This window comes from Artemia franciscana, chromosome 4 (assembly GCF_032884065.1).
Source record: "Artemia franciscana chromosome 4, ASM3288406v1, whole genome shotgun sequence".
Taxonomy (NCBI): Eukaryota; Metazoa; Arthropoda; class Branchiopoda; order Anostraca; family Artemiidae; genus Artemia; species Artemia franciscana.
This window is the reverse complement of record NC_088866.1, coordinates 50,438,609-50,458,442: the sequence shown is the minus strand read 5'-3', so window position 1 is coordinate 50,458,442 and position 19,834 is coordinate 50,438,609. Positions and strand designations below refer to the sequence as shown.

Below are 19,834 nucleotides of genomic sequence, written 5' to 3'. Positions count from 1 at the left end.
CTGATATCTTATTTTAAATCTCAACCGGATCAAACGTAATTGGGGGGGGCAGTTGGGGGGACCGGAAATCTTAGAAAATACTTAAAGCGGTGAGATCAGGATGAAACTGGATGGGAAGAATAGAAACCTGTCTAAGATACGTGACTGACATAACTGGACCGGATCTGCTCTCTTTGGTGGAATTGGGAGGGGGGAGGTAATTTTGAAAATTGAGGTATTTGTAACTTACGAAAGGGTGACCAGATCTTAATGAAATTTGATATTTAGAAGGATCTTGTGCTATAAAGTTTAACTTTAGGTTCTGACCTTCTCACAAGTGCCAAATGAGCTCTTGGCTCTTGGCTCTTCCGACCTCGTACCATATGAGCTCTCGGCTCTTCCGACCTCGTCCAAATGAGCTCTTGGCTCTTCCGACCTCGTACCATATGAGCTCTCGGCTCTTCCGACCTCGTCACAAGTGCCATATGAGCTCTTAGCTCTTGTTAAAGATTGAATGGCATATTCACGGAAGTGTTTGGCTTTCACAAAGAGGTATTTATCAAGGTGAACAATGGACATTCAAGAAAAATGAATAGAATGTTCATTTTTTTACGGTTGTAAATTTTTATCATTTTTCAGCTTAATCAGTTTAAACTGATTAAGCATTCAATTAAAATATCTAATTAAATTTATTCATATTCTATAAATTCCAGCCTCAAAGTCATGTATTTCCAGTTGTAATCATTGTCATAATCAATTGTCATAGACAGACATTGTCATAGACAATTGCAAGGCGTGTGCGTTTGGTTCTATTGTTTAAACTTATTGCTGAATTGTTCTATAAATCCATCAATCCACGTATCCTTTTTAAACATTAAGCAACATAGTCGCTGAAATATTTGATATTCACAAAGGTTTTGTTTTATCAAGAGGTGCAGGGAGCAATCAAGAACAGTATTTGCCCCCAGGGCGTGACTTACAACACCTGTTCCCAGGCCCGGGGTGGAAGGTTCGGGGTGACACCAGGATTTTTCTTATCTAGCCTTTTAACTATTTTGAACAAATAATTATCTCAAAATTTTTATCTGATCCATTTGGGGGCAAAGGGCGTGGAGGAGGGGGGACTAGTTGCTCTCCGATCTATATTGACTTTTAAAAAGTGAATTATAACTTTCACTTTCCAAATAAATGAGGCCTCTTTGAAGTTTATACGAGCTTCCTTTCAATAAGAACCGTAGATACCCCCAGGGAAAAACTTAAAATTCCTGCCCCCGGGTCCAGTGGGGTCTGTTGACAAAAAAAATTTTGCTATAAGAAATATGAAATTTTCGATATAGCAAAATTTTGCTACAAGAAAATTTACATTGAAAAATCAAAAGAAAGATGAATTTCCTAAGAACTGATTTGTTTTTGCGAAAAGTAAACCCCAAAATAATGTATCTTCTAAGCTACAATACATATGCTCATTATCATACGCTAAAGAATCAGATTTATCAACCAGATTTATTGAGCGGAGTTTCGTTTATTGAGCCAAATAATTTAATTGAACCGACCAATTTTAGTTGAACAATCCTCATTACACGTTAACTAATCTGCATAATTTTTTTTTTGTTTGTTATGTTAAGATAATATTAAGCAAAGATTTATTCTTGAAGAATTATTGATTTAATTGGATTCTCATCAGATCATACTCTGAACATTCTATTTCAGTTACGTAAATACATCCATAAATACATTTGTAAAGAAAAATACTCAGTACAAAATGCTACAGCACACATTAATGATCTCGCCAGAGGCTACAAATGCAAATGCAAAGGATCATAGCTATATTTATTGCCCCTTCAAAGGCTTAATGAAGATATTATGGTTCTTATGACAGTAAAATGCTATTCTTTGGGAAATAAATGAATTCATCTCTTAATTCCTTGTGAATAAAAAATTATAAAACTATTAGGCTTTAGAGTGACGATGTTCTATCCCTGTGTAGCACCATTTTAAAGCGGGCAGATTTGCCGATATAGCATAATAATTAGTTACCAGCAACAAATGTCCGTGATTTTAGGTCATGAACAAATTCAGATGACAAAATACAATTTTGAAACCATAATAAATAAACTTAAGTTGCTTTATATTTCTTATTAACCAAACAATCTAGTCCAAAAATTCCATGACACAACAATACCTTTAGTACATAGCATTCGATGTCGTGATCCCGAAGTTATGCTGCAGACAATATTCTAGAGAGATCCTCTTCGGAACCATTGAACAGAAACTTCAGCTTTGAGTCGGAGGACAACTATCTGTATTATAAGAAATAATAATAAAGCTAACACACCTAAGCAGAGTGATAAGTCTTTATCGAGGAAAAAAAACTTAAAAAACAAAGACAAAAAAAGCTACTAGGAAAACACACAAACGCTTTAAACAGTCTTTTGTTTAAATATTTTCTTTATTTTTTCCCCTGTTGGAAAATGCGTCCGGATGTGAAGCCAAAATATTCCGACTTTAATTGTTACGTTTGTATTTAAAAGTTTTTTATTCTTTACTGTCTTATGGATTTTATTATTATTAATATACTAGCTGTTAGGGTGGTGCCACCCCAACACCTAGTTGGTGGGGGCGCTTCGCGCCCCCCCCCTCTCAAGCCCCCCTGTGCACGTAAGTCGTTACGCGCCATATTAGTTACGCGCCATTGTAGTTCTGTCCCTGTGTCCCACCTGTGAATATAAATAGATATATATATGTTTTTAACTACGTAAAACTTGCGAATATACAAAATTTTTCGCTGTCCCATTGTCTGTGCAAATAAATAGATTGTCGGGTTTACCGACTCTTGAACATACGATATATAATTGTCCATGGGAAAAACAATTCGTATTCAGATCTATACCTCATTATTCTAATGATTGCCCTTGAGCTTTGTTGATGGTGATTGCTAATCGAATATTCCCTGTGTCCCCGTCGTCATTTATATATCCCCCTGTGCCCCCCGGCATCCCCGTTGTAGTTGTGTCCCTGTGTCCCGGTCGTCATTTATATTCCCTGTGTCCCGGTCGTCATTTGTGTCCCGGTGTTTTTTCTTTTTAGTTTTTTACCTTTTTTATGTTTTTCCTGTTTTTTAAGTTTTTTTTCTTTTTTCTTAGCTTTTTTCGCGCCATATTAGTTACGCGCCATTGTAGTTGTGTCCCTGTGTCCCACCTGAGAATGTAGATAGATATATGTATGTTTGTAAAACTTGCGAATATACAACATTCTTCCCTGTCCCATTGTCTGTGCATATAAATAGGTTGTCAGGTCTACCGACTCTTGAACATACAACATATAATTGTCCATGGGAAAAACAATCTGTATTCAGATCTATACCTCAATATTCTAATAATTGCCCTTGAGCTTTGTTGATGGTGATTGCTAATCGAACATTCCCCGTGTCCCGGTTGTCATTTATATATCCCTCTTGTTCCCCCCGGCGTCCCCGTGGTAGTTGTTCTCTGTGTCCCGGTCGTCATTTATATTCCCTGTGTCCCGGTCGTTATTTGTGTCCCGGTGTCCCAGTCTTTAATTTCTCTTTGAGTGTCCCGGTCGTCATTTGTGTCCCGGTCTGTAATTGCGTCAGTCGACGAACATGACGTCAGTCGACAAACAACTTCATGACGACATACAGCTCAATCCTTATAATGACGTCAGTCGACAAACATGACGTCAGTCGACACACAAACATGACGCCAGTCAACAGACAAACAACTTATTTCTATATATATCTATATATATAAAAATAAGTTGTCTGTCTGTGGGTCTGTGGATCAGGTGACGTCATGTTTCTGTGTCGGCTGACGTCATGAAATTAGTTGTCGTCATTTTTGTTATAACGATGCTTAGTATATTGTAAAACACATTAATTTGGTTAATAATATACCACTTAAAACACCAAAATGAACATGCTGGAGTAGTCACTCGGTGAGAGAGGGTGTCAGAACGGAGAATGAAGGTCCCAGGTTCAAATCCTGGTTAGGCTAAAAAAGGTAAAAAACTAAAAACTAAAAAAAAAAAATGAAAAAACTAAAAAAAGGCAAAAACTACAAAAAAACTAAAAACTAATAAAAAAAAATAAAAAAGCCGAAAAACTAAAAAAAACTAAAGAAACTAAAAAAAGGAAAAAAACTTAAAAAACTAAAAACTAAAAAAAAACTAAAAAAAAGGAAAAAACTGAAAAATAGAAGAGAAAAAGAAAACTAATAAAATTAAGAATAAAAATAAAAAAAAATAAAAAAGATAAAAACTAAAAAAAAAAGTAAAAAGAAAAAACGAAAAAAAACTAAAAAAGCTAAAAAAAAGGTAAAAACCAATAAAAAACTAAAAAGAAAAAAAGGTAAAAAACTAAAAAAAAATTCATCTAAAAAACTAAAAAAAAACTAAAAAAGGTAAAAACTAAAAGAACTAAAAAAGAAAAAAACTAAAAAAAGGAAAAAAACTGAAAAATAAAGTAGAAAAAGAAAACTAAAAAAATAAAAATAAAAATAAAAAAACTAAAAAGATAAAAACTTCAAAAAAAAACTAAAAAGAAAAAAGAAAAAAAACTAAAAAACCTAAAAAAAGGTCAAAACCAATAAAAAAAAACTAAAAGGAAAAAAAGGGAAAAAATTAAAAATTTATTTCATCATATACCAATTCAAAAACGAATGTATACCGGGATGACGACCGGGACACAGGGAATATAAATGACACAACTACAACGGGGACGCCGGGGGCACAGGGGGATATAAATGACGACCGGGACACCGGGACACAAGGAATATAAATGACGCCCGGGACGCTCAAAGAGAAATCACAGACTGGGACACCGGGACACAAATGACGACCGGGACACAGGGAATATAAATGGCGACCGGGACACAGGGGCATAACTACAAAGGGGACGCCGGGGTGCACAGGGGGATATATAAATGACGATGGCGACTCAGGGAACGGTCGATTAGCAATCACCATCAACAAAGCTCAAGGGCAATCATTAGAATCATGAGGTATAGATCTGAATACGGATTGTTTTCCCATGGACCATTATATGTTGCATGTTCAAGAGTCGGTAAACCTGACAATCTATTTATATGCACAGACAATGGGACAGCAAAGAATGTTGTATATTCGCAAGTTTTACGTAGTTAAAAACACACACATATATATATATATATATATATATATATATATATATATATATATATATATATATATATATATATATATATATATATATATATATATATATATATATATATATATATATATATATATATATATATATATATATATATATATCTATATTCACAGGTGGGACGGGATTATTTTGTGCCAGCATCCGCGGTCATAGGGACACAACTACAATGGCGCGTAACTAATATGGCGCGTAACGACTTACGCGCGCGGGGGGGCTTGGGGGGGGGGCGCGAAGCGCCCCCACCAACTAGGTGTTGGGGTGGCGCGAAGCGCCACCCCAACAGCTAGTATATATATATATATATATATATATATATATATATATATATATATATATATATATATATATATATATATATATATATATATATATATATATATATATATATATATATATATATATATATATATATATATATATATATATATATATATATATATATATAAAGATTTTTGTTTTAACTGTACATGGAAAGGCAGCGTTTTTGAAAAATTGTTATATAAATGTATCTGATTTATATTTTCTGTCCTGATTTATTTCAGAATAATTTGCTCGTATATTTATTGGTGATTTCGTATATGGTGCCAGCATGTTGGAAAAATAAATGTCTGATAAGCTTATAGTCAACAATTTACCCAGTTTTATTCCCTTAGTTTTTTTCTGTTGAATTTTCTTTCTTGTTTTTACTTGAAACTTCAACACTTGAAAGGATCTAATGAAAAAAACAAGATTTTTCAACTGAAAGTAAGGAGCAGTATTAAAACTTAAAACGAACAGAAATTATTACGCATATGAGGGGTTCACCTTCTCCTAATACCTCGCTGTTTGTGCTAAAGTAATTTTATTAATTCCAACTATTTATTCTACGGCCTGTGCGATTCAGGGTTCATTCCTAATGAATTGGATACAATTTAAGCTTTAGTGTAAAGAGCGAGGTATTGACAGGGAGATGAACCCCCTCATATGTGTAATAAAAACATACGAATATAGGATGCGAATGGACTGTATGGACTGCGAAACATACGAATGGACTGTAAAGTCCATTACGTAAGTTAATTCGTAAATTATGTATGTTTTACTAATAAAAACGTTCGTAAGAAATTATAAGCTCTAGTTACCTTTTTAAGTAACCAAAAAATTGGAGGATAACTAGGCCTACTCCCCTACTTCTTTTTTCTCAAAATCGTCCAATCAAAACTATGAGAAAGCCATTTAGCCAAAAAAAAAAAAGATTAATATGCAAATTTTGTTTTAATTATTCATATGCGGAGAGCCAAAATCGAAACAAGCATTCATTCAAAAACGTTCAGAAATTAAATAAAAAAAACTAGTTTTTTTAACTGAAAGTAAGGAGCGACATCAAGACTTAAAACACATAGAAATTACTCAGTATATGAAAGGGGCTATTCCCTCCTCAACGCCCCGCTCTTTTACACTAAATATTTTTACTGTTTTAAAAAGTAGAGTTGATAGAAAGAGTCAAACTTTAGCGTAAAGAGTGGGGCGTTGAGGAGGGAACAGCCCATTTCGTATACGGAGTAATTTCTGTTCGCTTTAAGTTTTAATGTCGCTCCTTACTTTCAGTTAAAAAAAAGTTGTTTTTTTATTTAATACTCTTAATAGTGAGGTGTTTAGGAGGAGAAAACCTCCTTTATATACGTAATACTTTCTGTATGTTTTAAGTTTGAGTGTTGCTCCTGCTTTCAGTTCAGAAACCTATTTTTTTATTTAATTTCTGATCGGTTTTTTAAGTAATGCCAGGAAATCTGGCTCACCTTCACGGAAAAACCCCCTCGCCACGGAAATATCCTCTAGATAATTCTATCCCGGTGAAAATTTACCCTGAATAATTACTCTTTACCACTCTGCACGTAAAATTGAGACGGAAAGGAGAAGGCAAGACATATAAAAATAATTTTGTATAAGAACTCTGGCAAATTCCTCCAGTGTATAATTTCCCCTGATAAGTTCACTCCTTGTAGTACTTCCTACCCATGGAGAATTCTCCCGTGGAAAAACGGTCAGCAGAAAATTCCCCCCTACTAAAATGTATGCATACATCCCCATAACAAATACTATGCGTCAACAATGTGCAAATTTGATAACTTAGTCATTTCCCTTGGGGCTGTTGGGGGGGGGGGGGTTCATGTTATATCCAAAGACAAAGCTATTGGACATTCCAACTATGGTGAACAAAATAGTTATCTCAAAATTTTTATTAAACCACTTTGAGAAAAAAGAGGAGGGGGGCTATCTCCCCTCCAGTTTTATTGGTCACTTAGAATATGCTCTAGAACTTTTAATTTTCGTTCGAATGAATTCTCTCCCGATATTATAGGACCACCGGGTCAATACGATCGCCCCTGCAAAAAAAAACACACGCATCCGTGATCTTTCTTCTGTAAAAAAAAATACAAATTCCACATTTTTACGGATAGGGGCTTGAAACCTTTACAGTAGGTTTCTCATATACGCTGAATCTGATGGTGTGATCAAACAGTTCGTGGTAGCGAACTGTAGTAAGGAGCGACCCGGCTCAATAGAAACCGAAACTATGAAAACCGGAACTTTGATACCAATAGTTACATCAAAAGAACCGAATTTTAATGCTGATTTCAAATATATAAGTTTCATCAAGTTTAGTTTATCGCAAAAATGGAGGGCACCTAGGCCCCCTCCCACGATCAATTTTTCCCCAATGACTCAGAGCTCTTATTTTAAATCCCGACTAGCATTAAGCCTCACATTTTCCTTTTAAATCAGTCTATTAATTCTTAGAATTTTTTTAGAGCTCATACCATATGAACTCTTGGCTCTTGGCTCTTCCGACCTCGTCACAAGTGCCATGTGAGCTATTGGCTCTTGTTTTTATTTAATTTTCATCAAGATCAAATGACTCTTAGGAAACTGATCTTATGCTGATTTTTTAAATCAACAACAGAAATTTCTCAGACTCGTAAGCTTTGACGGGTAAGACTGAACGTAATAAAATTTATATATTTGAAGTCAGCTTAAAAGGCCAATTCTTTTGATATGCATTTTCTTAGAGTTTAGGTTACTATTTATTTATAGTTTAGTTTCTTTCAGCATAGCGTGATGCCAAATAAAGAGAAGTGACAGAATCGACAAAAAATATTTAATTGTGACTTCATATTTGCACATTAAGGGTTGGGGAGGGTTTAAAGTATTTAGACACTGTGAATTTAAAAGCAATTCTTACTACATAGGCTAATATGCAGAATAAATGTACCTAATACATTAGGCATGCAAACCCGCTATGCTTTACTTTCACCCTCCCTCCACCTGATGTGCAAATAGATAGCACAAATTTGTTTCTTAAGCATTATATTTTATCTTACTTTGAGATATTTCATTAAGATTTAGTGTCAGAGAAAAGTATAAGAAAAACTTCAGGTATGGCATATATCGTATAGGTACATAGATGCCTAATATTATGCCCTTGGGCCAGAAATTTAACCAATCCTTATGATAGGTATTAAGGTAGTAAATTGTCAAGCATTTACTTTTTATCAACAAGCCTATAGCTAATAAGGCTATTTTATTCCATGTATGTTTAATTTTCTTTTACTTGTTAATTTTTATCCGAATTAACATGCACTAACATGAATTTTCCTTTTTTTGTGTTGCCTTATTTGTTTTTTTTCTTTCTTAGGCACCAATATCGAAGTTTGCGTCTAGTCCCATTACTTGGATATTTGTTTTATGTAAGTACGAAACCAATCATCTTCTTTCTTTTCTAAGGAATTTGGTATTTCATATTTAATCTTAAAAATAAAAATAATTTCGCTTCTTATAATATACTAGCTGTTAGCCCCCCACGCGCGTAAGTCTTTACACGCCATACTAGTTACGCGCCATTGTAGTTGTGTCCCTGTGTATCACCTGTGAATATAGATAGATATATATATGTTTTTAACTGCGTAAAACTTGCGAATATACAACATTCTTCGCTGTCCCATTGTCTGTATACAAAGCCTTATATACTTATAATGAAGTCTTATGCAAACCCTCTTTTTACAAACAAACAAATATGCATACATACAACTTATTTTTATATAGATGGATAGATAAATAGATATGCATATACACTATAAGTTAACTACGTAAAACTTGCGAATATACAACATTCTTCGCTGTCTCATTGTCTGTGAATATACATAGATTGTCAGGTTTACCGACCCTCGAACATGCAACGTACAATTGTTCATGGGAAAAACAATCTGCATTAATATCTATACCGCATTTTCTAATGATTGCCCTTTAGCTTTGTTGATGGTGATTGCAAATGCTAATCGAATTGGGAATTGCAATCTTTTAAATTGAAAAGGCAGATCCGTTCCAGCCTGATATTGTACGATTTCATCGATATCACCGATTTCGGACTGCAAGGCAAAAACTATCATGTCGCTGCCTTTGTTGACGTATTTACATATGTATTTGATTGCCTTTACGGAGTTACAGTATTCAACGTTTATGTGAGCATTGAATGTTTTTGATAATAAAGGTGGTAATGGAACAACCCACTGGCTATCTACTTCGATGGTGGTACCGTTATGATTCTTATTATTGCTGTATTACCACCATCTTCAGTAGATCTTCTTCTATATTGTCGGTAATTGTGTTGGGTATTAAGAGTCCAGGATACTGCTTTGTGCACCTTCCTTTGGCCATGCATGGTGATTTTTCATTCAACACACCGCAAGGTCCATGTATCATATTTTTTACCACAATATCATATAAGCCCTTTTCGACATTTTCATCAGGTATTTCAGCAGAAATCACATCGTCAATTTCATTAGAAGTAATTTTATCATGTAGCCAGATTAAAATATGTGCGTGTGGCAATCCTCGTTTTTGCCGTTCCACTGAGTACATCCAGCATCGCACTGACCCAAAAACATTAAGTTTTACTATGCAGTTTATCAGTGATTTCAACTTTTGCCGGAAGACACAGGCCGTAATGTCATGTCTATGAACCGCCGATTTTCCTTGAAGTAAAAGCTGCTGTATCTCGTCCAAAGATTGATTATATGTAAATGTAATAAATAAATCTGGACTACCATAGAGACGAACATACGCAATAGCATCTTGAGCATATTCATGCATATGACGGGGTCTGCCAGCATATGACGAAAGTAAAATCGTTAATCTATCAACGTTAGTGGTATTACCATCATTTACAACTGCATCTCGCAAATGAATGTATTGTTCAGAGTGGAGCTTGGTCTGATTCAGACAGATAAATAGCAAACCTTCTGATTCAATCTTTGCATACATATCAACGATGTATTGGTGAAACAATTGACGGCATTTTAAAATATAATTTTCGTCATTGGGACGAATCTTTAGTCTATAGGAATAATAATTAATTGCACTGCATTTCTTATCCGTTTGTTTATTAGAGGATGGATCTATCAATTTATTATTGAAGTGATAGCCATCGGCTGCATCCCAAAAAAAGATAGGATATTTTAGGGCATCATAGCATCGATGAGTTTCAGCAATTCTTACCAACTGAGCGTTTCACTTATGAGGAATAATATCTCGAGGTAAGAACTGATCACGGACCATAACGATTGCCACGTCGTCGATAGTTGGAGCATTGTATCTACGCACATGTTTAATTTGGACGTTATGACGTCAAGAGAAGGCTCAAATTGTCTGCGTTTAGAAAACAAGTGACAAGGACAATCCATATATAGAGGCAAGCCGCGTGCTGAGTGCCGGGGTCCGGCGGCTAAGCCACCAGGCTCCTTGTACTATATGTATATATAAAAGAGCTATATGCCGTCTAGGGTCAAACAAAAAGTAGGTCGTCCCCTTAATGGGGTAGAAGGATGTCGTAAGGAAAGATTTAAGGAAAACAGAAACTTCGTGGAAGGAAGGTTGCGTGGAGGAAGGCTTTGAATACATTGGGACATAAGAGGAGTGTTTATTACTTGTCGTTCTAAGGTGACTCGGTGCTGCAGTGAGCTGCTAGTAGCTGTAGTAGTAGTGGTTTATGCAACAAATGTTTCTGGAGGCCTAATTCACATAAGTCAAGTACTTTCTTCTTAAGTATAATGAGAGATTTTTTCGGAAACTGGTTGGCTGCCCTATATAGGTTACTTCAGAAAGTAATTTCATATCTTACTATGGAATTACCTGTTTAAATTTTGAATTAACTAATGAAAGTTGAAACAAATAGAACAGTACCAGGAGGCCGATCTTCGCCCAGTGAAGTGAATTTTAGACGTAAAAACTTTGTCTGGTGTTTTCCTCCCCCCATTGAAAAATCTCCCCACTGAAATGCAATTCCCTCATATCTTGATTTATACAATAAAAAAAAACTTTCGTGTAATTTTTCTAGATTTAGTTTTTTTTTACTATTTGATCTTCTGATTTCATCATCCTATAACTGGCTATTCAGTGTTCTTAATTTGTGTTCTTAATTTCTAAATCTATAGCTGCAATCAGTATTGCAACAAGGGGCAATATGCTTACTTTTCCAACTAAACACTGGAGGTAGAAAGCAAGTTGAAAGAGGGACAGAGGTCAGAATCGAAGGGAGAGGGATTTGAAGGGTATCAGGCATATTTTTAGGCTCCATCAATACAGACTAAAATCCTTTTGTGATTCCACTTCAAACAAGGTAAAAGATGTAAATCTCATTTCTAGAAAAACCTACTGGAGAGAAGGGGTTGCCAAAAAGGGTTTTGTGCCCACTTCTGTCTTAGATTATTCGGGTTGAAAATCATTGTACGTTTTTGACTTACCCATGTTATGACACTCCTACAGTACTGTTGCAAAGTGAGAGCTAGGTGCACGGAGTATTGAAGTGGTGACGGACCTTTATTAGTCTTTGAGATTAAAAAATCTTACATGATTCTTGCTCGAAAAAGTTGTAAATTGGTCACCGTTGTACTGAAAATATAGCAACGGTGCAATTGACTGAAAATCAAATCTAAGAAAAGCATATCTCCAAAATTGAAATCTCAGAATTCTCTAGAGAATATCGAAGGCTTGTACCCTGAGGTCTCAAACTTTCGTACCGACTGACAATAGATTTTCTCCTAAATCTGCTTAAAGAGGTTGATATTATGTATCGAAAGGACTTGCGTTTTAATCAACGACTGATGTGTGCAGAGGCTAAATGAGAACTAAGTGAAAATGAATGAAGATTCTAAGTAGCTTACAAAAGTTTAATTTTAGTCGAGTCCCTTATTAACTTACTCTTGCATTACTTAAAAAGTGGCCTCATCTATGGAGACTACTTTTCCTCCCAAAGTTTCGAGTGACATTTGACCAAAATGGCTAATACTGATCTTCCTTTTCTCTTTTATTCAGGTATTGTAGTAGCAGCTGCATCATCTGATAAAAAGATAGTTTGTTACTTCACAAACTGGAGTGCTTACAGGCCAGGTATTGCCAAATTTACGGCCAGTAATATTAACCCCTATTTATGCACTCATTTGGTTTATGCGTTTGTTGGAATGGACAGTGAGTTCCGCCTCAGACCTTTCGATAAATGGCAGGATATAGATCAAGGTAAATAAAAATTTATATATTACTTAAATACAATTTAAATTCAATTTAATTACAAATATATAACATGCGTAGATATAAATTTACATATAAATATGATCTAGGCTTCGGTAGTATAAATTACGCTATGTGCCAAATTTTTGTGCTGACATTTGTACAAACATGACTTAGGCTACAGTAATATAAATTAAGTTTTGTCATAAGTTTTTTACTTTTTTATACCCCCCCCCTCTCTCTCTTATTAGCCATGGTTGCTGGATCCTAAGGGGGAAGCACTATCCCGGTACCACTAAACTCAAAATACACCGTGGGTTAGGATTATAGTTCGCTTATTCCAGTAACATAAGAAACTGAATATAATAAAGACTGGATCAGAATTAGGCCATGCAAATACAATGCCAATGGCAGAAATGTACATAGAAGGTTACATGCCTTGGGGACCGTATCTTCCTTGAAATATACGGACTTTATGTAACTATTCCTATAACAGGTTATATTTTTCAAATAATTAACTATTTACAAATATTTTTGTTATGGAGTTTTTTTTTTAATATTTTCCCTTCCCACCCACGTCAAATCCCCACACAAGGGCTCCCATTAAGATACTCGACAATTATGAAGAAACGTTCACACGCAATTCTGCTGGCGCAAGCTGTGAATTTCATCATTTGATACTTCTGAGCTGGAAGGCGTAGCAAACTAAGATACAGACATCTGAGCTGCAGTGTGCATTTTCTACAGCATTGTACATTGTGCATTTGATAGCATTGTGCATCAAAATGCATGCTGCAGTGTGCATTTTCTATAACATTACTTATAGAAGAACTGTTAGAAGTTGAAATGGAAACCAGTGAAATTGAAGCACACGACTGTTGTAATTTGGACGAATCTAAAGCTAATAGAGAGGTCGACATCCGGATACAACCACCCTTAAGTATTCTTACTCCTAAATCAATGAAAGGAGGAGACATTGAAAAGTAGATTTCACCTCATCAAGACTCTGTGACCAATAAGGAAGCATAAAGACCCTGTTGGATTATGGTTTTTTTTTCTTATAAAGAAGTAGTAAGCCTCATTTTTAGTCAGACAAATATACGTGTGCTTCAGAAAGCTGGAAAGCAGTTGGAGGTTTCTGAAGCTTACATTAAACATTTCTTGGGACTCCTTTTAATCAAATGTAGGCCCTCCTATTAATGCTACTGGTTAAATGAACCTTGTTTTCCCTTGATAGGTGATCGTATGTCGCGGGACTAATTGGAACTGATAGAATATTTGTATTTCAGTAGCAATGTCAAGACCTTGGTTAATTCGAGAGTACAAAAAAAGAATAAAAAATGTTCCTTGATGCAGAGGGTTAGAGCTAACTTCATGAAGGTAATCCAGAACAAAATTGATGAGCAAATAATTCCAAAGAAGCAGTGAATATCTCTGAAGAAGTAGAATAAAAAAATATATGTGGGATGAAACCTCCTTTCCAGAGTGTAAATGAGTGGATTTACATATGACTTATAAGTGTATGCTGCTAAGAATTCAGTTGATATAAGCACTTTGGGAGTTGGTGTTGATTTTTTCCTACGGTGTTAAAGAAAAATCCTAAAGTATATGAAGTACAAGCTAATTTACAACAACTAGTTTTGGTCTTTAGAAGGATGTAGTTGAACGTTGAAAATGCAGATGGAAAATCAGTAAGACTTTGAAGTGGTAAAGCAGAATAATACGATCTATCTACTTAATATCAATCTATGCAGCTTTGGATCTTGAAGTACCTGTGAAAATAAGGAGGGCAAGTTGAGAAATTATATAGATGTGAAGAGAATACATTATCTTAAGGTCCCCTTACAGTCCCCTTAAAATCAGTGTCGATATTGCCGATATGCTAATAGAGCTATATAGGATTGACTTCAAGTCCCAAAATAAGTTGTACTTGAGAATTTGTTTGACCCTCCAATCTAAAGTTTTGACCCTCCCCTCAGAAGTTTTCTGGTACCCTCTTATCCTTTTTTTTTCTTCTTTTACTCTTTTTTCAGAATAAATTTGTCAATCTGGTCAATTATTGGCACCTTTGTTGCATTGCCTCCCCCCCCCAAAAAAAAAAATTCTTATTGGCACCCTTGTCACACTGGGCCTCCTCCAAGATTTTACTTTAGATCCGTCCCTATCCTCAGCGAAACCTTAAAACGGCTTATCACTCAACAAAGCTCTGTTTTAATAGAAAAAGAACTGTAGTTACAGCTCTCTGGACTTGACGGTTGGGTTAGAAAGCAAACAAATATATTGGATTTGTGATTAAGCAAACTCCAGAGTCAATTGTTTGAAGAGCAGAATGGCTTTGAGCTTCAAAACAAACTGACTTTGCTCCTATTGTACTAACCAGGCGATGTTCGACTGAGTTTTATTGTTCCCAATGTCCGTGGGAACCATTTTGTAGTTTCTTCACTTTCATGAGCACAAAATTTTTATAATCGTACAATCGTTAGCTTTTCTTTAAGAAAATTAGTTTAGCTTTACTGAAAACAAATTGTATTCTTACTCTTTCTATTTTATAATATTAATTACAATTGTAGTTTCTTCACTGATGAAAGTGAAAGTCACTTTAATCAGTGTAAACTTTTCATAATCGTTCAAACTTTAGCTTTTCTTTAAGAAAACCAGTTTGGCTTTACTAAAAATAAGTTGTATTCTTACTCTTTCAATTTTACAATTTTAATAGATGTCCAAAGCTGTTGAGACTTCCAGTAAAGAATTTCATTGTATATCAAACATTCAGTGCACTTGTTTTAGTTATTTTCAGTAATCTTGATTATTATGGTGATTTTCTTTCTCTTGCTGCAGTTACTGTTTTTGTGGTTCTGAAAAATGAAAACTGTACTTCTCGAAATAGAAATTGCTCTCAGTGAAGCAAAAACAACGTTTCATCCTAAGAAGGCTTAGGGAACCTTGAGCCTCTCTATTGCTTGTGGTAATTTCTGTTCGTTGTTGTGTTAATTGATTGTTTATTGTAATCTCTGTCTGTTTCGGTAATTGTTTATTCACTGATAGAGATTCCTGTTCATTTTAAGTTTGAATTATTATTTGACTTTATTTTTGCCGTCTTTTGTTTTCTTTAAAAACGTGTTTTCCTTAAACCCAACAGAAAATCATTAGTTTGTATCACGGAATGGCAGAAAACCACACATAGCTGGGGCCCAATCTATTTCGTTCCTTCAGAAGGGTAAAGTTTTAGCTTCTGCTCAAGGAAACCTCCTCCTGATATTCTAAAATTGCTGATTCTGTGTCATCCTCTCTAAGATGAATTGAAAGTAAATGAGCACATACATGTGAGCATTGTCCTCCTAAAGAATAAAAAAAGATTTTTGTGAAAAGCAAATAGAAGTCTCTGATACATAAAATATGATAGTTTAGCATTGATCAAGCTCAATACCCCTCTTGGGAGAGCTCTCCTTCTATTATTAAGCTTTAAAAATGTTTTCAGGTCCATCAGGTTCGATAAATAATTATAAATTTGACGATAGTGGTAATTTTAGAATCAGTATACAACACCATAATGTTGCCTATAATATAGAGTCATAAGACTTACGTTTTTAGAATTAAAAGCAGATTCTTTCTATTTGAATATTACGGTAAAAATTCCATTTTTTGAAAGCTCTTGTTACTTTCAGCTTGGAAGGTTCTTTACTAGAGTCACTCGGCTCTACTTGGCTTCCCCAAACTTTACTTAAGCTCAAGTGTCATCATGTCATTATAATTTGAAGTCGTGTATATTTTTGTCAACTAGTGTTGGTTGAACTGGAAGGTGATTGGGGGTTCATTGAAAAGGGCCAGTAGACGTTTCAAGGATTTGAGGATCCAGATTGAAGAAATGAAAGGTATTACTTGCCATTGGGGTTGGACTAAAGAGCGGCTAGAATTAATTGTAAATATTCCCTTTGAAGTCTAAAGTTACATAGAATGTAGAAATTTCAACGTTTTAAAACTTCTAATGATGAATTCAAAAAATTGCTTACGATTGATGAGTACAATAAAGGGTTATTCAAATTAATGTAAAATATACAAAATTACAAGCCAATAAAACAGTTTAACGGTTGATGTTTATTCAGTATTCCCACCCTCCATAAAAGATTTCGAAAACTACTTTAAAACATTCTAAGGTACTTAACTACATCGTTCATAAATGCGGACGACTAAACCTTAAACTTCACCCTTATTTCTAATGGATCAAATAGATTGCCCCAAAAATATATAAATCAATAAATTTTCAGCAGTGCGACTCTTTTCTTCTTTATAGTTTAACGGCAAATGCTAAAAAAGTGGCAGGAAGAAAAGAGTCATGCTATTGAAAATTAACTTGGTGTAATCATATAATTTAATATATTTTAATTGTATTAAAATGTACAATTATACCATGTTTCTCCATTGGGGGCTGAATGCGTGGTTAAAGTAGAGCAGGTAAGTATTTAGAATGTTTTGAAGTAGTTTCCAGGATTTCTAGGGTTTCTTTGCAGAACTCGGAATACTAAAGTGACACCCAATGGTTCAATGGTTAAACAGTTTCAAAGCTATGAATGAAGAATCAAAATACTTTATTCCATCGGTGACTGGTGTAATGAGTTGGTGGAATAAATTATTTATTCAAACTTTGACTGTTAGAAACACTAGAATGAAGAGCTAAAAATAGTGCCAACCATTGTTGGTTGAAATGAAGGGAAGTTGGAACTAATTAGAGATATGATCTTCTAGGGGCTTATGCAAAGTTCAACGGTCTAAAAACGTATAACAAAGAATTGAAAACACTACTTGCCATTGGTGGTTGGAATGAAGGTTCAAAGAGGTTCTCGCTACTAGCAGAAGATTCAGAGCTGAGAAAAAACTTCACGAAATCTGTTGTACGATACCTTCGACAATACCAGTTTGATGGCTTTGACTTGGATTGGGAGTATCCCGGAAGCCGTGATGGAGGAAGGCCTGAAGATAAAGAAAACTATCTGCGACTTGTTAAAGTAACTACTTTATTTCTTAACATTTCTGTATCCGCTTTTTCTTAGCATTTACCACGTATATATTATAGTGAAATAAATTAAGTGTTTAAGAGGCACAATGACGGATTTCTAAGTTGCATCATTTTCTCCCCTTTGAATGTCAACGAGATAATTGAAATTGCCCCAAATTTAAAATAAACACAAATAGCAACATGGTTATCACACTCCAATTTGAGTGTGATACGAGTATAACATTTGACTTGAAGATAATTTCCTATTGTTAAAAATATTTCCCATTTTTAACAAATCTGACATATCTTAGGGGGCTCCCCTCTCCTGCCTTAGCTGAAATGCTGGCCAGGATAACAATGATCAGTGTATATAACGGACAATAGAAGTCAATATTGTCATCTTCAATCCATTGTTTTTCTATGTTTCTTTTATTTGCATTTTTTATAAGGGAGTTCCACAGGGATTAAAAATGAATAATAAAAATATTCAAAATACATAGAAAATATAAGAGATAAGTAGAAAAACCCCACCACCACATTTCACATAGGTGAAAGTATCTTGCACCTATGCAGGATAGGTGCACCAGGCTATAAATTTTAGTACTTATTTCCACAGCTTCTTGGAGTGGGGAGCTCTTAACATAAAAAACTTGCCTTTAGTTTCTTATTTTCTTTTTCGGGTAGAAAAGGGTTTTCTCAATCAGTCTTTACGTGTTCCTCTCTCAACTCTTCGTTGGTTTTCTTCTTAGGATAGAATATATAAGTTGTTTACACATAAAATTTTAGTTATTATGGTACAATATAAATAACACTCTCCAATGAAACGGGGCTCGAGATTAGAATTATGTTGTGGCAATGTTAAGATATTTTTTTACCTGTCAGGAATGCTTTTAGTTACCCAACTAGGTAATGTAGCGAATTAATCCCGTGTACTCAGTTTCTATCCTGTGGTGACGCAGTTGATTGTTATGCGGTTGGCAATATGGAACCCAGAATCAGTCTCACCTGCCACAGGGCCTAGAATTGCTTAGAGGTTATACATTAGTTACTTGTAATGCTACTAACTAACTCATTGTTGCACCAAGACGCCTGAGGCCAACACAGGCACGCTACACACACTGCCTCCGTCCCAGTCTTTTCAAAGCTACTCTCTTTACATCCTACCAAGAAATTCCTATTTATCTTAGATCTTTACTTACGACATCCACTTACCCCATATGGGGACGACCTGCTTTTCGTTTGGCCCTGAATGGTTTTGAAACAACGAAAATCTACAGCAATCTGTAACCCTTCATCCGCAGAATGTGTCCTCACTCTTTACCCTAAAGTATTTCGGCACTTTGAATACTTATTGACTGTTCTAATTAAACGACCCTTGTTTTTCAGGAGTCGGGATAAAATTTAAACTTTAGCGTAAAGAGCAAGGTGTTGAAGAGGGTGATACCCACCTCATCGCATAATAATTTCTCTCAGTTTTAAGTTTTAATGTTGCTTCTTACTTTAAGTTTAAAAACTCTTTTTTTTATATAATTTCTGATCTTTGTTTAAATAACGCCAGGATATCTAGGTCCACTTCGACAGAAAAATACCCCTTCCCAAGGATATATTCGCAGAACAATTCAATCCTGGCAAAAATTTACCCCGGACAATTATCCTTAACATCGCCATGCGTAAAATTGGATCGATAAAGAGACAGCATGACATATAAAGACATTTCTAATAGAAATTCTGGCAAATTCCCCATGTGTAAAATATCTCCTTAACAGTTCAAGGCCCTGGAAACTTCCCTCCTCATGAAAAATTCTCTCCGTGCAAAATCTCCCAGCAGAAAATTCCTTTTCCCCTCCGTACCCTAAAAATGTATGCATACTTCCAACAACAAATACTATGCGCAAACAATGGACAATTTTTATAACTTAAAGGCCTTTCCCAAGGGGCTCTGATGGATCATGTCATCTTCACATAGTTATTGAGCCTTTCAACCATTCTGAATAAAATAGCTATCTCAAAACTTTGATTAAATGATTATGGGAAAAAGTGGGTGGGAAGCGGCTTAGTTTTCCTCCAATTTTTGTCATTTAAAAAGGGTACTAAATATTTTTTCTTTAGAATGA

General features: G+C 35.0%; 1 protein-coding gene across 2 annotated transcripts in view; it reads left to right on the top strand.

Annotated features, from left to right (window-relative positions):
* LOC136026547 (uncharacterized) overlaps positions 1 to 19,834 on the top strand; it is a 118,872-nt gene that overhangs the window by 25,525 nt on the left and 73,513 nt on the right. For both annotated transcript variants that reach the window (XM_065703233.1, XM_065703232.1), the window contains exons 2-4: positions 8,862 to 8,913; positions 12,536 to 12,736; positions 17,471 to 17,730. In XM_065703233.1, the coding sequence (XP_065559305.1) occupies positions 8,862 to 8,913; positions 12,536 to 12,736; positions 17,471 to 17,730 (513 nt within the window). The remainder of the gene's footprint in view (positions 1 to 8,861; positions 8,914 to 12,535; positions 12,737 to 17,470; positions 17,731 to 19,834) is intronic.